This window comes from Hakea prostrata, chromosome 11, assembly GCF_041222555.1.
Source record: "Hakea prostrata isolate BN-2017 chromosome 11, UWA_Hpros_2, whole genome shotgun sequence".
In the NCBI taxonomy this organism is placed as follows: Eukaryota; Viridiplantae; Streptophyta; class Magnoliopsida; order Proteales; family Proteaceae; genus Hakea; species Hakea prostrata.
In genome coordinates this window covers 24,854,674-24,875,694 of record NC_142610.1, presented here as the reverse complement: position 1 = coordinate 24,875,694, position 21,021 = coordinate 24,854,674, and the positions used below count along the sequence as shown (strand labels likewise).

The 21,021-nt window shown below is 37.6% G+C and overlaps 1 protein-coding gene across 1 annotated transcript in view; it reads left to right on the top strand.

Annotated features, from left to right (window-relative positions):
* MIA40 (Cox19-like CHCH family protein) overlaps positions 1–20,224 on the top strand; it is a 28,002-nt gene extending 7,778 nt beyond the window's left edge. The window contains exons 2-4 of the mRNA XM_089139333.1: positions 5,355–5,386; positions 5,470–5,595; positions 19,057–20,224. Coding sequence (XP_088995459.1) covers positions 5,355–5,386; positions 5,470–5,595; positions 19,057–19,230 — 332 coding nt within the window. The 3' untranslated portion in view covers positions 19,231–20,224. The remainder of the gene's footprint in view (positions 1–5,354; positions 5,387–5,469; positions 5,596–19,056) is intronic.
* The last annotated feature ends 797 nt before the right edge of the window (positions 20,225–21,021 follow it).

Below are 21,021 nucleotides of genomic sequence, written 5' to 3'. Positions count from 1 at the left end.
TATCACCCCTAATGAAGATGTTTGCAACTATAGATCAACCATGAACTTCCTAGCCAAGATTCTTGTATAAAAAATTGAAGATGAAGATTGGAGGAGAAGCAGCCTCTTTAACACACAATTAAGGGCTGCAAGTCAGTGGTAAGAGTCATCATTGACAATGGGTGCAGTGCCAACATTATGTGTGAAGCAATATTATAGAGGGCTAGACCACAGCAGAGGAGCATGTAAAGCCATATTCAGTTAGGCTTCTCAACCATGAGGTTGTAAAGGTAAGGTATAGTTGCTTGGTTCCGATTAGTTTGCATTCTAATGTTGATACGATATTGATGTAATGATTCAGGTTGGGGATAATACTTGTAAGTTTAGGCACCGAGGAAAAAAAAACATTGTATTTCTTCCCTTCAGTATGCAAGAGGAAGATAGAAAGAGGGTAGAAAAGTGTCCAGTTTTAGAAGAGTCTGTTCCCCAACCCCAATCTATAATGACTCTGACTAAGAAGTTTGAAGATCCCCAAGAAAAACCTCGTGTAATCCTTGCACTAATTACCAAATTAGAGAACCCTTAGCAAGAAGAAGAACCTCCACCACCCTAGATTTAGGAACTCCTCACTGAGTTTTCAGACGTTGGTGTCTGGAGCTTCCCTCCCCAACCTGCTAGCTTACATGATGAGCCCAACAAAGCATGTTGCAGAGACGGCCAGACGGGTAGAAGAACTTGTTTAGAAAGATCACATTACAGAGAGTTTAAACCCTTGTGTCGTACCTGCTTTATTGGACCCAAAAAAGGATGCTTCATGGAGAATGTGTGGGGACAGCAAGGCTATCAATAAAATTACAGTAAAATGTAGATTTCCAATTCTTCGATTGGATGATATGCTTGATATGTTGATTGACATCCATCTTCTCAAAACTAGATCTCAAAAGTTGGTACCCAGATTCGGATCAGATCAGGAGATGAGTGGAAGATAGCCTTCAAAACACAAGGAGGCCTGTTTGAGTGGAAGGTGATGCCTTTATGGTTTACTAATGCCCCCAGCACTTTCATGTGAGTCATGACCCAAGCGCTCAAACCTTTTATGGGAAAGCTTTTGGTTGTTTAATTTGATGACATCTTGGTCTATAGTCAAGAACCTAAAGAGCATAAGACATCTGAGATTGGTGCTGGAGTTTTTATGGAAGGAACAACTGTACCTAAACGTAAATAAGTGCACTTTTGATGTAACCAGCCCCCAATCAGCCTAAAATAGCCAAGAAAGGGGCCCAAGCCGATTCGGAAGTTGAGCCAAACCAGGGGGCCAAATTCTGTCCAGGGGTAGAATGGTCATTTTCCTACCCTGGATTAAGCTTAATTAGTTGACTGAGCCCATTTTTATTTCTGAATTTTAATTCCATTTTAATTTCCTAATTTGGAGTTGCAGTAGTTGAGTAATTTTGGTATTTGTTTGTTGGTGTGATAGGGTTGTATATTAGAAAGTTCAATTTTGGTAAGTAATTGGATTCCTATTTAGTAGGGAATTCTTTAGTTGAGTCCTAAATAGGTAAGTCTTGGTTTCTTGGGAACCAAGTTTCATTGTTTGAGTCTATTGGGGTTAAGTGGCTATAAATAGCCTAGTCTTTCATGTAATTCTTCAGATTTGATGATTAATGAATCAATTGAGTGAAAACTTGGCTTGAAAAGTCGTGGGATTCTTGGGAGGGTGGCCTGTGACTGGGTTTGAGTTATTGTTTCTGCATAGTTCAAGTTGTTTCTTCTTCTTCCAGCACTCAAGCAATATCACAGCAATTTTTCTCAACATACAAGTAAGTACAGCCCCTTTCCCTCCATCATCCCTAGCCCTGCTTCTGTCTACAAGCCTCCCCACCCCCTCCTGCACCTTGCACAACTTTCCCAGCCCCCCCTCGCCTTGTCTGACCCTAACCACCTCTCCAAACTCATTGCAACTCATTGCAGCCCCTTCCCCTTCAAGCCCCTGCAACTCCAGCCCCTTTCCCAAACCCTCGAAACCATCCCCCTCGTTCTTCTTCTTCTTCCCACGTTTTAAGATCCCACCCCAACTAGGATCCCTCATTCCTGCCCTAAAACCCTTCATTTTACCCTTCCTAGAGTCACCCAAACCTATAGAACTTACTCCTAATCTTAAAATCCCCAAAGCAGCCCTAAATCTGGCGTTCAGAATGCACTTCATCTTCTTCCTTGAGAAGATTTGCAGAATTTTGAATTTCAGAAAATTTCTCAAGCACCTCAATTCTCAGTCCACTTACCTAAACCAGTTCCTGAACTGCAGAATAGTCCTCTTGTGCTAAACTGCAGAGCAGCAGCCTAACCCTAGCTGAATCCCAGTTCAACTAGGATTTGAAACTCGAGTTTGAATTCTGAATTCTTATCCAATTTCAGATCTGATAGACCATTCCCAGCAGGTTCTTAGACCCCTAAACCCCTGGGCCGAAACATTTAGAGGCCCGAATTGTGTGCTGGTTCTACTTTAGAAGATCCTTAAATCCACCCCTAAACCTTAGGTTACATAAACTTTTATGATGTCCAAGGTTCCTTGGATTCATAATCTCAACCAGAGGAGTTGAAGCAGATCCAGAGAAGGTTAGATGCATAGCAGATTAGCCTATTCTCACTAGCATTACAGAGGTTCAGAGTTTTAATGGCCTTGCATCCTTCTATTGAAGGTTCATCAGAGGCTTCAGTTCTATTATGGCTCCCATCACAGAGTGTAAAAAACCACCAGAGGAAAATAAAAATGGACTCCAGCAGCCACCAAAGCCTTTAACACTATTAAGAAGAGGATGACTGAAGCACCGGTTCTGAAGCTACCAGATTTTGGCCAGTTTTTGAGGTTGCCATTGGTGCCTCTCACATTGGGATTGGAGAAGTTTTGATGCAATAAGGGCACCCTATAGCCTTCAGTGAGAAGCTAAACGAAGCTAAGTCCAGGTATTCCACCTATGAGCTAGAACTATATGCAGTTGTGCAGATCCTGAAACACTAGAGGCACTATTTAGTAGGAAGAGAATTTGTGCTTTATGCTAACCATAAAGCCCTCAAGCATCTCGACACATAGAAGGCCATCAGCAACAAGCATGCAAAGTGGATCGGTTATCTATAGGGTTTCACCTTTGCTCTACAATATGCTCTCTTTTGAAGTAAGAATCAGTGAAAGTGCCTAGGGTTGGGGAGTAGAGTATTGCAGGGATTCCAAGGACTAGGGCAATGGTTCTCTACAAGGAGGTGGGTCCCAACTATATGATTAAAAAAATCTACCTGACATTATAATTTAATAGAATTCCATTAGTGGAGTGAACCAGTCCGATGTTAGTAGGGGTGGGTCATACCTTTTTTCAAGTCATGGGGTGGCATGACTTGCTAGCTGATACTGGTGACATACACGAAATTTACTCTTTTATTTAATCATAATTCTTAGAGGCATATGGCAAATTATTTGGTATCTTATACTGTTAAACACCAACTTATCTACAATCTCCTTGTTATTTGATTTTAGTCCTAGAGATCTGCACATCCCCCCCCTAGATGCTTCATAGAAATAAAGTGATGGGGACATCACACGTCATGCACCCATCATTCACTACTACCAGAGATGGAAACAACCACCTCAGAACCTTTCGGCTTGGTTCGGGGAGGTGTACAAGGAAATTTACTAGTAGAGACCCTTAGGACCATCGTCCACACCGTTTTCTGTTGGTTGCATAGTGATATCTCGGGTTTTATTTTATTTCAAGGGTAGTCTAGGAAGTTTCTGTTAATTCATTAAAGTTATTTTAGGAAGGGAATTTTATTTAACTAGCATCCAAAGCACCAAAGAAGGCACCTAAAATAATAATAAAGAAAAAAATTGCAAATCAGCACTAGGCCTCTCTCCCCTGACGGGAAATCCCCTCTCTCCCTCTGGACAGGTAAGTTTTCTTCTCCCTTCTGCAAGTTCTTTTGAGCCTCAAATTCCTGAAATCTCCCCTTTCTAAAGCCAGCAATTCCCTTGTTTTGTTCTCCTTTCTTTCTCCCAAAACCTATGGCAGCCCTGCTTCTTTTTCGGTCAATTACCTTATTTTCCCTTTCCCTGTATCTCCTCTTCTCCTCCACATATCCCTTATGGCAGAAAGTTAACTTTCTGCCATCAGTTTCCTTCCCTTCCCTTTCTTTTTTGCTCTTCCTCTTTTTTCCCCTACCCCACTGCTGTATCACTTTCTGCCAGTAGTTCTCTTCCCCTTTTCCTGGCCCCCTTTTTTCCTTCTGTCGAAGATCCTAGCAGCAGAATTATTTTTTGCAATTTTTATTTTCCTAATCCCTGTTGTGCCTTGCTGTTTCTCTTCACTTTCTCCCCTTTACAGTAATTCCCCTTGCTGTTTTAGTTGATTACTGTTTGAGATTGCTGGTTACATTATTATATGCTCTGTTATTCCTAATTAATTCTTACTTGGTTAGATGGTAGTCTGGGTTGGTATTGGGATTGAGCATTGGTTATGTATGTTATTTCTTATTGGATGGACTATCAATACCTATGAACTGTTGCTGTAAATTCTTTTAATTAATTTGAATGCAAGGCCCTATTCCCCCCCCCCCCCCCCCGTCTAGTTATGTGGAATGGTTGAGTAAATCTGATTTGTTCTTCCCTAAGCCTTTAAGTTTTCTCTGCATTTTTCATTGTTGAATTTATGTTTCATATTGTTCTTCTATTGAGTTTTAAATATGTGCTGTGCAAACCTCTCCTAATGTCCTAGGTAGCTTGGATGTTGTTCCTTGTAGAATTCCCTAATTCCTAGAACTGTCCTGCATCATAAAGCCCGTCATTCTATTTTCATATGGTCACTTTTAAAAGGTAACCATCATGCCTGAAAATTGTGTTGCTGTTGGTTTGGAGAACGGCCCCTGGTGTTTCCTCATCTGATTGATTTTCTTTGTTGTGATTCATTTTAGATACTCAAAAGGGTGTTCATGGGTGACATTTGTATCAGTTGTTTCTGACATAACCCACAACATGATACAAACATGGCACATTGTTAGCAGGTATGGATTGGTCATAATTGCTATGGATTGCAGCCAAACTTGCTTTTGGTTTCTTCGATTGAGCTTGTGCTGAAGAAGAACCCCATCCTTTTCTGATGCATTTCATTTTCCATATTTAAACATAAAAGATGTGTTCAACACCAATAGTGTGCATAACATAATGTTTGCTGTTTTGTTTTTCATGCATCGTGCCTTTACTTTAAAATGTGTCTACCACTGATCATTTGCTGTTACAGCATATATAATCCTGACTCATTACTTCCATTTTCTCCATTAAGAGTATAGATGGTTAAAATATAGTTGATCAGTACATTTTTCTCTTGCAGAAGCTGCAGCATTTGGAGATGATGAGAATGAGGTTTGTCCTCTTTGAATAGTTCAGCGAGTATTTTAAATGATTTATCATTTATTTTCACAATGAGCTCAGTTATCTCTTTTCAGTCCCTTGACGCAAAGGCACAGAAAGCACTAGAATGTCCTTGTGTTGCTAAATTGCGGAAAGGTCCTTGTGGTGAGCAGTTTTCAGAAGCCTTTGTCTGCTTTCTTAAGAGCACCGCCAAAGAAAAGGTAACAATTATTAAACCAGCTGATTCTTGTTGGTACCCTTAGGCCTTGCTCTTTCTCCCAGATCAGTTCATAGATGTGTGTTGCTGCATCTTGATGGTGGCCCTACCACAATGGTTTTCTACAGGGTATTCAAACTCAAGTCAACTCATCTTTTTTTTATTTTGGGTTGGGGGGGGGGGGGGGATGAATCAGCCCTAATTTGATGATTCCTTGTTCTATCTTCTCTACTTTTTCCACACATTCTTTTCAACATCGTCATCAACTCTACTAAGTTTATCTATATGATGTGCCTTTTGTTGCCCATAATTTATTGATGTATATCACTGCCAGTTGTTCAACTGTCCTAAAATGATTTTCTTCAAGTTTCAGAAGATTGTATCATCATACATGTATTCTGGACTCTCCTCTCTACTTTACCTGTCATATTTTAATTCTCAGTGGAACATCATCGTATATTTCTTCTTTATTTATGATTTATCCCAGATCTTGCCTAAAATAATCACTATGTGGTATCTCATTCATCAATTTTCATGACTTCATCATCCATCATATTGTTACTAATTTTGCATGCTCATACATTATTTTTAATCTATCTTAAATATTGAGGTTTCAAGTAAGACTTTGCATCATGCATGGCCATGCGTGAAACCTTTTGCCAATATACATGTTGTTGGACCACAGACCTTGTGATTCTGGATTTGGGAATCGAATGGAAGGAAATGCAAAAACAAAAGAAGAACACAAGCAATTTGTTAGCGGAGTTTCGCTTTGATCAAGCCTATGTCTCTGGAGCTCAGTACCGATCTCAAATGCACTATGAAGGGTTTCAAAAACTTACAGAAAAGAACAACCAAGCTCTGTACAAGAATAATCTCTCAACCAAGATCTAAAACCCCATCAAAACCCCTCAAGGTTACTACCTGAATCATTTGATACCACCACACAAAGAGACGGGGAGAAAGAAGAAAGAGCCTGATGTAGAATTAAAGACATATTTAAGAAAGAAAAAAACACCTGGGTTAGGCTCATCAAAGGCCTAAAGCTATCACCTGAATCAGCCCATGGCTTTCATGGGCTAGGACTGTTTTAGTGGATTAAAGTTAGCCCACATATGTTGAACTTCATAGTCTAGACCTAAGCCCTCTAGTTTTTGAAAAGTTAATAAAAGGGGTTGTGGTTTGAAAATAAAAGAACTAATTGTCAAAAGAGTTTTCCTTTGTCAAGAGTTCGGTAGTAGTTGAGTTATTAATAGCTAGGTGGTGTTAGCTAGTGGTTGGATGTTACCATTAATGTTTATGTCTCTTTAGAATGCTATATAAAGAGACTTATGTAAGAGGTGAAGACACAACTCATCTATTGAAATCAAATTGCTTTGTTAGCATTCTTTCTCTATGGAGACTCCTTGTGTTTGATCAAGGTAGGTTGGTGTTTGATCTAATCACTCCATCTTGCGGTGTGAAGCTCGGGTGTTACATTTTTTTTCTCAATTCCCTCATGTTGTCCCTTCAATTTCTTCATCATAGTTCTGCCCCTGTTTTGAAGATCTATTCAACATGTATTGTTATGCTATTATCTTTATAATACCACTCTAGTTTCAGCCCTCTTTCACATCTACATTCTGCCTCATCTTAAGTCTATCAAATCTGAACTTGATTCCCTATGAAAGGTCCTATTTGGCTACTGTTTTGATCAATCAAATACAATACTACATTAGAGCCCTATCCACGAATGAGAAACTGTAAGCCCTAAAGAGTGATTAAATACTTAGTTTCAGCCTGGTTAGTACTTAGTACAATGGCACTGGTTCATGATTGAATGAACCAAGAGATTAAACTCAAACAATTTGGGCCAGCATAGAACATAACTGAAGAAGAGACTTTACTAATTAGCCCTTCACAATTCTCTCCCTTAATCTGTAAAATCTGAGTCTCCATAGTGCACTTGAACTCACATCATTGCTCAAAGTACCTGCAAAACAAAAACTAGCAAAAAGCAGCAGCAAGAAGGATACACACACTCTAGAAAACTGCAAAAGAATTGTTAGAAATCAACTCTTTAATAATCTGAACAGTGGCTGAACTGAAGAAGATAACAGAGAAGAAGAAGCGAAGAAAAGATGAGATAAGCCACAGCAGCAAGGGTCTGCAATTCTAGCTAAAACTCCTAGAATCACAGCGTCTCTATTTTTGGATTTCATAGTCCAAAAATACAACTTGAGAAGCAAACCTTCTTGCCCTTTAAAAAAGGAAATAGAAGTACATCTCATGGACTGAAAAATCTGTCCAAAATAGTAAGTACAGAAAAGGAAAGTACAAAAATAGAAACAAACTAGAAATAGAAAGTATGCAGCTCAAACTCTCCAAAACTTGTGAACCAAGTCACCATTTCTAAAATTAGAAACTCGATAACTTGAGCACCAAGGTAGCAGCCACAAACCTTGTGCACCAAGGGTGCGCAATTCTCAACAACAATACAGACTCATGTCACAGCCTAAACAAATACTACACACAACATTGATCCTAAACAAAGAAACATGCAACTCATTAAATCAGAACACAAACCACAAAACCTGAAAATTCCGCAAGTTCAAAAGACATGTGTTCGTGAAATAAAAGTAACCGCAAGCGCACAGTATCATGTAGCTAATGGGTCGATCTTAGGGAGATATACCACTTTAATTTAACCCTTTTAATGGTAACGCGAGAGTGAGAAGATTCAAATTTTTAACTAATTATTTAAACTGAAGTAACATATCTAAATAAGCGGTCCTAACACATGCGTCTAAGATGATTGAATTGGAAGTAAAAATAAAAACAGACATAACCTAACCATTCATCATCTAATAAAAAAAATTGCATAAATAAATAAAGACAGGAATAAAAATTGATCACAACGGAAAAATAAATAAAAAAAGGGAGGTGATTTGAGTGTCAGCCTTGGATCGAGGGAAGGGGAGTGAAACTAAGATGGTTTTGATCGTGGATCCTTTGCTATAGCTTACAGTCTACTGATTGGGTGAACGGATATAAAATAAAAAAATGCAGAAAGTAAATAATAGAATAAATAAGAAAACAATAAATATAAATGGAACCTTAACTAAGGAGAGACATGACTATAGGCATCTTTGATAAGGACCTAGGGGAAAAGGAAAATAGTAAATAAATGCTGAAAAGTAAATCCTAAGTTAAGAATATAAATGGGCAGACAGAATCGGGAATGGAGGGAGGGGGGAGAAGATTACTGACGAAAGCTACTTACTTGCATCTTTGAATCTTGAATAACAATAAGGAAACATTGATCGATTCGACTCAAATCTCAACCATTCTTAGCAACCAGATCTGGAGTGATCCAAATTTGCAGTTGTTAGACCTAGAGAAAATGAATCCTCTTAAAACTTGAAACTTGAATTTGAAATTGAAATAAAGAAAATACACTTGCATAAAGGAAACTAAATAACTTGAATAACTAATGCATTACATAACAAAAATAAACCTAAAGTAAATCTAAAAACTAGAAACCCACAAAGAATTCAAAGAACTAGAGAAGGCCTAAACTAACTAAGAGAAAAGAAAGTGCAACTTAAGTTTAAGAGGAGATTGGAGAGGGGTATTCATAGGAGTTGGTGAAGGGATTTCAAATAAGGAAAAAGAAAATAATAATAATAATAATTGTGTAAAATTAAATAAAAACAGAAAAATTAAATAAAGAAAGAAAAAATGGAGATAGAAAGAATAAAGGAAAAAAAAGAACAAATAAATAAAAAATTCATTGGAGAATGAAGTGGAGAGCAAGAGAGAGAGAGAGAGAGAGAGAGAGAGAGAGAGAGAGAGAGGTTGGAAAATAAATATTCTAGAAAATCTATGGAAAAATTGGAAAAATTAGAAGATCCTAATCTTTGACTACTTGTGGGTCCCATACATACACTAATTTCTTCTTTTTCAACAAAAATAAATTAAAATTCTAATTAATCTCAACAATTGATTAAAATTGGCTTCTTTGTTTCTAAGACATTCTTGGAGTTGGCCCATAATCACATCTCTAGCCCATCATGTTCCAAATCAGGCCCTTTTTGCACTTTGAAATTGAACTAGACTTCTTTAGGTGTATTGTACCCGAAAACTCCAAATCTTCGTGTAAGTCCTATAAGGGTTCTAAAATATGCAAAAATAACATAAAACCCAAGGTAATTCCACTCTAATTGTGTCAAATGCATGCTTTATGCCCTAAGATTTCTCACATAAATGTGCTCATCAACATGAACAACAACAAGAAGCCTGGAACAAAACAGATTCAAACATGGTTGATTATAACTAAAACAAACATCCAATGAATGAACACAACAAATACACCCTGCCATAACAGCAGATTCATGGACTGAAAAACAACAAGAAACATATAATACAGCCCATAACAACATAAAAAATCAGTAAATGAAGTCACCCATCTGCGACAAATTAAGACCATATATAAATTGGCAAATGGCAAAACCTTGGTATCACAGTCAGCTGGATTATGTTCACTAGTTTTGTCATCTAACAACTCACTGTCAGCAATCTTTTCTCTAATAAATTTTTTTTAACATCTATGTGTTTAGTCCTATAATGTTATGGATGATTCTTTTACAAAGAAGTATTGCACTTTGATTTTCAACTAACATAATAGCTTTATTTTCAAGCACATGCAATTCATAAATCAAATCCTTTAATCAAATAGCCTCTTTATTGTACCTTTCAATAGATTGCTGCTGTACTTTCAGGCTTCCAGCTAATACATTTTCCAAACAATAGAAAGAAATAAGCAGATTCTGATTTTCTGTTTTCTCTATTGCTGGTATAATTTGAATCATTAAGCCTTCTAAACAGAATTTTTTTAGTGTTTTTCTTAAAGATCAAACCCTTATTGATATTTGATAGTCCCTCTCAAGTACCTCAGTAGCCACTTCAAACCCAACCAATATTCTTTACCAAGATTAGGCATGGACCTACTAAGCCCACTAACAGCCTATGTAATATCAGGCCTAGTACATATGTTAAATGCATGAGAGAACCAATCAAATTAGAATAGAAATCTAGACATGTCATCTTCTCAATTTCATTCTTTGGACATTGATCATATGAAACATTAAAATGTACAGCCAATGGAACCTTAGTAGGTTTAGAATCTAACATCTTAAATTTTTCAATGATTTTTACCTAATAAGAACTTCAATTTTTGCAAATGATTCCCTCCCCCTCATCTCTATGAATCTTTATTCCCAATATCCTTTTAGCAGGTTCTAATTCTTTCATCTCTAATTTAGATTTCAGCTTTCCTTAATTTCACAAATCAGGTCAGAATTTGAACAAGCAACTAGAATGTATTCCACATACAAAAGTATGTAACGAGGTCTGGATTTTCATACAAACAATTGTCCTGTCATAATCACTTCTTTTAAAACCAATGTTAACCATGAAATAATCAGACTTTTTATTCCATTGCCTAGCGGCCTGTTTCAAGCCAACAAAGATTTCTTTAACAAACAAACCTAATTTTCATTTCCAGCAGTTATAAAGCCTTCAGGTTGATGCATACATATGGTTTCTTCTAAGTCACGATGAAGAAATGCAGTTTTAACATCAAGTTGTTCAAAAAACATATCATATTGGACAACCAAGGACAACAACAATCTTATTGTTTTATATCTAGCTATAGGTGAAAAGTTTTCATTAAAGTCAACACACCCTCTCTTCGTACAAAATCCTTGGCCACTAGCCTAGCTATATATCTTTTATTTGACTCATCCTTCTTTATAGACCCATTTACATGGAATAGCTTTCTGTTCTTTAGGCTTATTAACAAGTAACCAAGTCTGATTTTTAGTGACAGACTCCATCTCATCATTCATTGCTGGAAGCCAAAGCTCTTTATCCTTAAATTTCATGGCCTCCTCATAACAACTAGGTTCAAAGTGCCCAGCTAAATTAATAGCATATTTCCTAGGTGGCCGAATCTCTCTCCTAACCCTATTCCTAGCCAACTAGTAACGTCGTAAATTCTGATATTCACTTTCAGCTCTACTAGGTTCAGAATTTCTCTTTTTTACCAATGAATCATTGATAAGAGAGGGTGAAGATGTGTGAATAGAGAGATGTAATGGTAGGATCAGCTTCTAATTCCCCTTCATTTTGTCTTACACCATCATTCTAATCTAAAACAGCTTCTTGTCTTAACTCAAATTGTGTAAAATCAGCCATTTTTTTGTCTTGTAATGGTAAATTGGTGTTATCAGTGCTCAAGCAAGGGAATGTGGTCTCCCTAAATAGCACATCTTTGCTGACTAGGGTTTTTACACCTAGAACTGGCTTACCCTTGGTGTAACCTATAAATATGCACTTCTTACTCGTTGGTTCCAATTTGCCTATGCTTTGATGGACATAGACCTCACTCCCAAATACCCTTAAAGTTCAGAAGGCTAGGTGGTCTTCCTAACCAAACTTGTTTAAGCGATCTGAATTCTAGGGTGGCTATAGGACTTCTATTTATCAATAAACAACAGTAGCAACTGCCTCACCCTTAGGAACACCATACCCAATCAGCGTGCATCTACTCTTATTAAGAATAGTCCTATTCATCGTCTCAGCTATACCATTCTTTTGAGGAGAGGCCCTCACAGTCCTATGCCCTCCTGTACACTTGTCTTTACAATAGTTTTTGTAAACTCTAATCTATTATTTAGTCCTAAGAATTTGACTCTCTTTTCATCAAATTTTCAACTAGAGTAATCAATTCTTTAGGTTTACCAAATGTCTTATCCTTGCTCCTCAATAATGAATCCCAACCTTCCTAGAAAAGTCATCTTCCAAAGATACGAAATATGAATTCCCCCATAAGTCTTGACTTGTGTTGGATCCCATTTACTAAAAAGTCAATCTACCAAAGATAAGAAATATGAATTCTCCCATAAGTCTTGACTTGTGTTGGACCCCACAAATCAGCATGTATGTATTCTAAAGGTGCAAGTGAAGTGTTTAATCCCCTACCAAAACTTAATATATGTTGTTTCCCTAATACACAACATTCATAAAATCGAAAGTATTGACTCTATCATTACCAAACAATTCCTGTTTTTTCCGAATATGCATACCGTTATTACTTATATGTCTTAGCCTAGCATGCCATATACTTGTACAATCATGATCACTAGACATACAACATATATGAGAAATATTATTTACGCAAGTTTTTTCCATCAAGAACATACAAACCAGATCTGAATCGGCCTTTTAAAAATGTATGAGAGCTTTTACAAATAGTAATAACACCCTTAGCAGTCCTAATGTCAAAGCCAAATACATCTAAACAACTCACAGAAATCAGATTTCTTTTTAGACCAGGAACGTATCTTACATTATACAATAGCTTTTACAAATAGTAATAACACCCTTAGCAGCCCTAATATCAAAGCCAACTACTTCTACACAATTCAGATTTCTTTTTAGACCAAGAACGTTTCTTACATTATACAATATAAACAAAGAATTTGAATGAGTAATCAATTTAACATCACCAATACCTATAATATCACATGTATCATTATTACCCATAAAAACTTTGGAATCTTTAATCTCACTACAACAACAACAACAACAACAATAAGCCTTGTCCCAACTAAATGGGGTCGTAGCCTTCCAATCAGTTCTGTTTGAGGCCATGCTAGATACAAGCCTAAGTTATGCATTTCCTTTTTCATCACTTCTCTTAAGGTTATCTTAGGTTTACCCCTAGCTCTTCTAGTTCTTTTAATCTGGATTATTCCACCTCTCTGTACAGGGGCATTTATATGTCTTCGTTGAACATGGCCGGGCCACCTCAAACGACTTTCTTGAAGCTTATCACTTATGGGAGCAACTCCCAAACCAACTCTAATGTGATCATTCCTTATCTTATCCTTCCTAGTTTTGCCACTCATCCATCTTAGCATTTTCATTTCTGCTACGCTGAGTTTATCTATATGATTATTTTTAACTGTCCAACACTCTGCACCATACATTATTGCTGGTCGAACGATGGTCCTAAAGAATTTTCCTTTAGCTTTAATGGAATACGTCGATCACCCAATACCCCGGACGCACCTCTCCACTTCATCCACCTTATTTTAATTTTTGGGGGAACATCATCCTCTATATCATCTCTTTTATTTATGATTGAACCTAAGTACCTAAAAGAATCACTCTGAGGAATCTCCTCATTGTCAAGTTTCACCACCTCATCGTCTGCTCGATCATGACTAAAGTTACAAACTAGATATTCTGTCTTTGTTCTACTTAATTTAAAGCCTCTTGATTTCAAAGTTGCTCTCCATGATTCTAACTTGGTATTAATCCCCTTTGAGTCTCATCTATTAACACAATATGATCAGCAAAAAGCATACACCAAGGGACCTCGTCTTGAATGTCTTCGGTTAATTCATCCATTACAAGTGCAAATAAATATGGGCTTAAAATTGATCCTTGATGTAGCCCAACTGTAATTGAGAATTCATTACTTTGTCCCCCCATTGTCCTTACACTTGTCACTGAACCATCATATATATCCTTAACCATGTCTACATATTTACTTGCAACATTTCTTTTCTCTAGTACTTTCCAAATTAGCGCTCTAGGAACTCTATTATAAGCTTTTTCTAGGTCTATGAATATCATATGAAGGTCTTTCCTACACTCTCTATACCTTTCCATTAGTCTCCTAATTAGGTAAATAGCCTTCGTTGTAGATCTTCTCGGCATAAACCCAAACTGGTTCTCTGTAATTAAGGTTAAGTGTCTTAGACGGGTTTCAATTACTCTCTCCTATAATTTCATAGTATGACTCATCAGTTTAATGCTCCTATAGTTATTACAACTTTGAATTTCTCCATTATTTTTATAAATTGGAACCATGATGCTTCTCCTCCATTCATCTAGCATTTTCCTTGTGCTCATAATCTCTTATTAAACAACTTAGTCAACCAAACTAGCCTGTGGGTTCCTAAGCTCTTTCGTACTTCTATTGGGATTTCATCAGAACCTTGTGTCTTGCTTAGTTTTATCCTCCTTAGTGCTTCTTTTACATTGGACATCGAAATTCTCCGCATATATGATTGAAAATTGGTGCCTTGTTGAATGGCGTAATCGTCCGAATTAGAGGTGCTTGAAGCTTGCTTGTTTAGTGGACTAGATCCATCTTTTCTTAATGTCCTCATCAAATACTAGTATTTTACCATGTTTATTTTTAATACATCTAACATGGTTAAGATCTCTATTCTTCCTATACCTTATTTTAGCTATCTTATAAATAGATTTCCCCCCTTCTTTCGTGCCCAACTTTTTGTATAATTCTTCATACTTCTTCTCCCTTGCTTTTTTCGCAATTTTCTTAGCTTCATTTCTAGCTAACCTATACCTTTGAAGATCCTCAATATCCTTAGTTCTTTGTCATGTCTTGAAACTAACTTTCTTATTCCTAATGGCAACTTGAACCTCACTATCCCACCATCAAGTCTCTCTATAAGAATGGAGTTTTTCTTTTGATTCACTTAGGACATCTTTAGCCCCTTCTTGATACACATAGCCATCTCATTTCACATTGCATTAGTGTCCCCCTCAAAATCCCACTTTCCTTGTTTGACTACTTCATTAGTGAAGGATTTCAAGCACTCTCCTTTCATGTTCCACCATCTTATCCTGGGATAGTTAACCTTGTACCTTTTATAAATTTTTGGGGATTAGGCACATATCCAGGATCACAAGTCTATGTTGTGCAATTAAGCTTTCCCCTGGTATCATCTTGCAATTCTTGCACTACAATCTATGAGTCCTTCTAGTTAGGAAGAAATCTATTTGGCTTCTATGATGTCCACTTTTGAAGGTAATTAAATGCTCATCTCTCTCTCTCTGAAGTAAGTATTTGCAATAGATAAATCAAAGCAACAACAAAATCTAAAATTGAAAATCTCTTCCTCATTCCTCTCTCCAAAACCATATCCTCCATGTATACTCTTATAGCCTCTTTGATCTTTACCAATATGTCCATTTAGATCACCTCCTATGATAATTTTTTCTCCTTGACGAATTCCTTGCATTAATCCATCCATATTTTTCCAAAATTCTAACTTCAGATTTTCATCCAATCCTACTTGAGGTGCATATGCACAAATTATATTTACAATCTCTTTCTCTATTACAAGCTTGATAGCAATAATCCTATCACCTACTCTTTTAACATCCACCACATCATTCTTAAAATCTTTATCCACTATTATACATACCCCATTTTTATTAGTTTTATCCCCAGTATACCAAAGTTTAAAGTCATCCAACTCTTTAGCTTTTTTATCCTTCCATCTAGTCTCTTGAATGCAATCTATATTAATCATTCTTTTCCTTATAACATCTATCAATTCTAAGCTCTTACTTGTTAAAGATCCTTTGTTCCAAGATGCCAATCTAACCCTACATTTTTGGACTAGCTTCTTTACCTGCACTCGTCCACGACACGGAAACCCTTGCCTACTTATCATTGCATTTGAGCTCCGATGCGACGCATTGCTTATAGGGGACGCCCTAGCTAACCCTTGCCCACTTATCACTACACTTGGGCCATAGTGTAGCGCATCGCTTCTTTTCTCGGGGAACGCCCTAGCATAGTAAACTACTAAACCACTTCAGATTTGGATTTATATGAAATGTGCATCCAGAATCAAGTATCTGCTCTTGACCCCTATCACCATCACAAACATTTAACACTTCATATAAAATAGTTTGACTATTGTTAGATGTTTCAACCCAAAAGAAGAAAAAAACACCATTGTTAGATGTTGTCTTTTTATTAGAAGACTCTTTTTCTTTTTCTTTTTTGGATGAATAAATAATCAATTAAAAGACGAAAACCAAATTACAAAGAAGGATCCCAAGAGGCAGGATCAAAGAGGGGGATGAAGTTGGGAGTTGAGCCCCCAGGAAACAACAATGAGCCTGTTCCTTGGGGTGTCAACAACCGGGGGGAGGGACTAGCAGAAATCTTAGAGGAAATATCAAAGTGAATAGCATTCCAAATAGTATAAATAGATCGGGATTTAGAAGTCCAACGCCTGAGATTTCGCTCCCACCAAAGATGGTGGACTGTGGCACCAAAGACAAGCCTCCAATGCGGTCACAAATAGAGATACCTGCAAAGTTACTCAAAACCCAATACCAGTCCCGGCTAAACCCAAAGGAACGACGGGAGCGGGGCCAAATGAAGTAAAGGGCTTTTCTCCAGAGAGAACTAGAGAAAGGGCAAGAAAAGAACAAATGCTCAGTGTCCTTGGTACCATTCCAACAAAGGATACAATTTGGATTCACAAGGATGTGGTGGGACAAGAGGAATGACTGGGTTGGAAGGGCTGTGTTTAGGGCTCTCCAAAGGATACTCTTTTTCTTTTTTGTTTCCTCTTATAGGCATAACAGTTTCTTTTAAGATGACCCTCTTTATTACAGAAGAAACACTTTCTACCTGCTGATTCAGTCTTGTCATTTGAATTATTAGTGCCTTGACTATTCTGAAAATTTCCAGATTTGCCCTTATTCTTGGGCTTGGACTTTTTATTGAAGCCCTTGCCTTTAACAAATAAATTGTCACCCTTGAACTTATTTGAAGAAAGCAATTTGGATACTATTTTTCAGAACTTCAATACATTGATCTAGGGTCATCGATTTGCATGCATAGTTAATAGCATTTTTATCAACAACATTGTCATCATGTAAAGAATTCAGCAATATAGTTGACAAGTCTTGATCATCTAACTTATTTGAACTTCTTAAATACATCAAGATTCTGATCTATGCTAGCTGGAGCATCCATTTTAAAGCCATAGAATTTTTCTTTCAAATAAATTATGTTCCCTAATTATTATTTTTTTATGGTAAATTTGCTCAAGTTCAGACCAAACTTTGATCGCAGTGTCATCTTCTTGACTGAGATCCCTGATGACCCCATCTGTAACGTTCTAGTGTGTGCACCTGATGGCATTTTCCATCACTTCCTTCCTCAGAGCAGGCTCTACACTCCCAAAGAAGGCCTTCGGATCATCAATAGCCCTAAGCGGCCTTTGTTGGGCCCTTAGAATACTAATCTTTTGTTTCTAGATAGCAAAATCACCAATTCCATCCAAGTTCTCAATGTCCACTCTTGAACTATACATAGGAGTAGACAGGTCAACATACTTGGGGTTCGAACTCACTGGAGAAGACTGAACAGAACCCTAACCCCTTTGATTTGCTCCAAAGATCCTTTTGAGGTTGAAGAATTGTGAGCAATCAACTGCTGAACATCTGTTTTCAATGGAGAATTGAAACCCTCAAAGAAATCACAAGTGCAAGCATGAAGCTTTCAAACCCTGGACTGGACCTGAAACCACCACGACTCAAGGTTTTCCCCAAATAGCAATGACTGAGTCCTACAAAGAAGAAAAGAAGACAAAACCTCAAGATTGAGCAACAAAACCCCACATAAACTGAGCTTTGATACCACCATTGGACTAGACACCTTGTGATTCTGGATTTGGGAATTGAACAGAAGGAAATGCGAAAACAAAAGAAGAACACAATCAATTTGTTAACGGAGTTTGGCTTAATGAGCCTACGTCTCTGGAGCTCAGTACCAAGCTCAAATGCACTATGAAGGGTCTCAAAAAATTACAGAAAAGAACAACCAAGCTGTGTACAAGAATAATCTCTCAACCGAGATTCAAAACCCCTCAAGGTTACATCTTGAATCATGAGATATCAAAACCCCTCAAGGTTACAACTTGAATCATGAGATACAACCATAGACAGAGACGAAGGAGAAGAAAGAAAGCCCTATCGCATGAATGAGAAATCCTAAGCATTCCTAACTCAAAGGCCCTAAAGAAAGACTAAGTACTCCAGTTCAGCTTGGTTAGTACAATGGCGCCGGTTGAGGACAGATTGAACCAAGAGATCTCAAACAATTCGGGCCAACATAGAACATAATTGGAGAAGTGATTTACTGATTTGCCCTTCACATGCGTTTTGTGTGGTTTTGTCATGGTTTCAGATGCTTAGCAGATTTTTCTATTTGTAGTTGATCCCTGTCCCATTGACAAAAATATGGTGTGACATGCATAATACGTAGGTCAGGGAATTTTTTATTCATCAGCTGTTAACATAAAGAAGAAATGCATATGGAATGGAGGCATAATGACTGGATTTCGTGTCCCAACCAGTTTAAATCAGTTATTTTTGTTCAGGCAGAAAATGCTAGAACTTGGCAGCCTTGAGACGTACAGTTACAAATATTTTCCTGTCAAATGACCTTGGCAGACTTCAATCCATCGAGTTCAACCTTTGCATGTGCATCTCTTGTATTGCACGACACTGCTAGATTAAGTGGAGGCAAACTCAAGCATATATGTCAAACTGACTGATGCATTGTGACTTGTAGGGTTCCGATTGTGTTCGTCCATTTGTCGCTTTGCAGAACTGCATCAAAGAAAATCCTGATGCATTTCCGAAGGATGTTTTAGATGAAGACAGGAGCAAGAAAGAAGAAGATAGCCGTGAGCACAAAATCATTCCTCCAAACTGGGCCAAAGAAGCAAAGTGCAAGCTTCAATGATCTGGATTTCCGCGGTAAAGATTTGCTTTGAGAAATTATTTGTACACCCTACCCGACTCCTCCTTATTTGGTTTTTTTAGGGTCAATGGCTCCTTTTTCGTTGAGTAACTGTTAACAAGTTGATTATTCTGGTAAATAAGTGATACAAAAAGAGAAACGGAAAACAGCAAGAAGTTGAAAGGTGTTCTTTCGGAGCATAGAACTATATTGAGTATCCTAAATTTATATTATCCTTTGTGTTCAATTTGGAAAGAGAAAAAGCTAGTAGTCCTAGGGTTCAACTTCAGTGCTGCATATTTAATGCATAGCATTCAAGTCTGCCCAGTTCAATGAATGAATGGATTAACTGTTGACAAAAAAAAAATGTATATATCTATGTTGGAGCCGGACAGCCATTACCCCACATTACCATGCCCTATTGAAAGCCCCAACAAGATAGGATGGAGTCTGTACAAAGAGTCAAAGTGGCACTACCTGGATTCAGCACCTATGATTATCCCCATAAGGAAGTTGGGAACGACACTCGCTATGGCCATCATTAAAACATAACACGGTGTATAGATAATGCAAGAATCCAGGATGGAGATGAATCATGTAGTAGCATATTGTTCCGGATATAAAAGTTATCATTATCAGAAATGGGTTGCAGGCAGTGTGCTGCTGATGACAAATGCAGCTACGCTATAGTGTCCATTCAACCTCTCACTGTGGAAAACCTGAGATAATGATCAACCCAACAACAGAATTTCCCTTTGATCATCAGCTTCAATGGAGCCTAATTGCTGGAGCGGTATCATGTACTCGCCTTCATATCCTCAACAAATGAAGGGAACCCTCCAATGGACATGCAAGTGATGTAGCCAACGACAAAAGAAGCACAATAACCTCTAGCCTGTAATGCAAAATAAAATAGAACCAACTCTTGAGCAGTAGACAAGATGTAGGCGGATGGGCCTAACGAATACACGAGCGTTTTTTAAGTAGAGAAAGAAAAAGGAACCGGCAGATTGTATTGGGTTTGGCAGAACTAGCAGAATACCCTAAAACTTTCTTCTGACAGTATTTCAATATATTTTTCAAATTTCCCGGTGATGGTAAGGTCAAACAGAACTCAAAACTTATAACGGTATTTACAACCTCTGTAGATATCTTTTACATGTCACATAATAAAATTAAGAGTTCTGGAGCACCTTGAATTATGATCCGCAGTAGAAGCTTTTGGCAGATGACTTGGGTTCAGAAAGTAGCAACACAATCCTGCCACTGAAAAGTTAAGGGTACCCCAATCATGGAGCTGGCTGAAATCATAATCAGAATTAACAAGCATTGGTTCTCTAGTTAGTCAAAGGTAACATATAATCCGTGATCGACGACAGGCTCTTTATGTAGTCTAAAAGTGTAACTTGAAAACCTTCTCTTCTTGAGTTCTTTAATTTGGTTGAGCTTTGAGAATTTAGAGCATGTGATAGGATCACATACAGGTTAGAATGAAAAAAATCTATGCATTGCTGCTGGGCAAGTCAGAAGACCGCGAATGGTCCATTCAGAAAGTTAAGATGCTTTCAAAAGGCTGTTATAAGCACTAGCTGAAGCCCCTTGACATATGGATGAATTAACACTTGGTTCAGACGATGGCTTTCATAAAGAAACTAGCCTAACTCCCTCCTGAATCTAGCACAGTTCCTTTCTGCACGCGACGAGAAAATACGAGCAAACTATGACTGCGTTCATAAGCAAGAGATTCCAAACTTGCCACAAGGAGTAAGCCAAATGTTCGAATAAACAGGATCC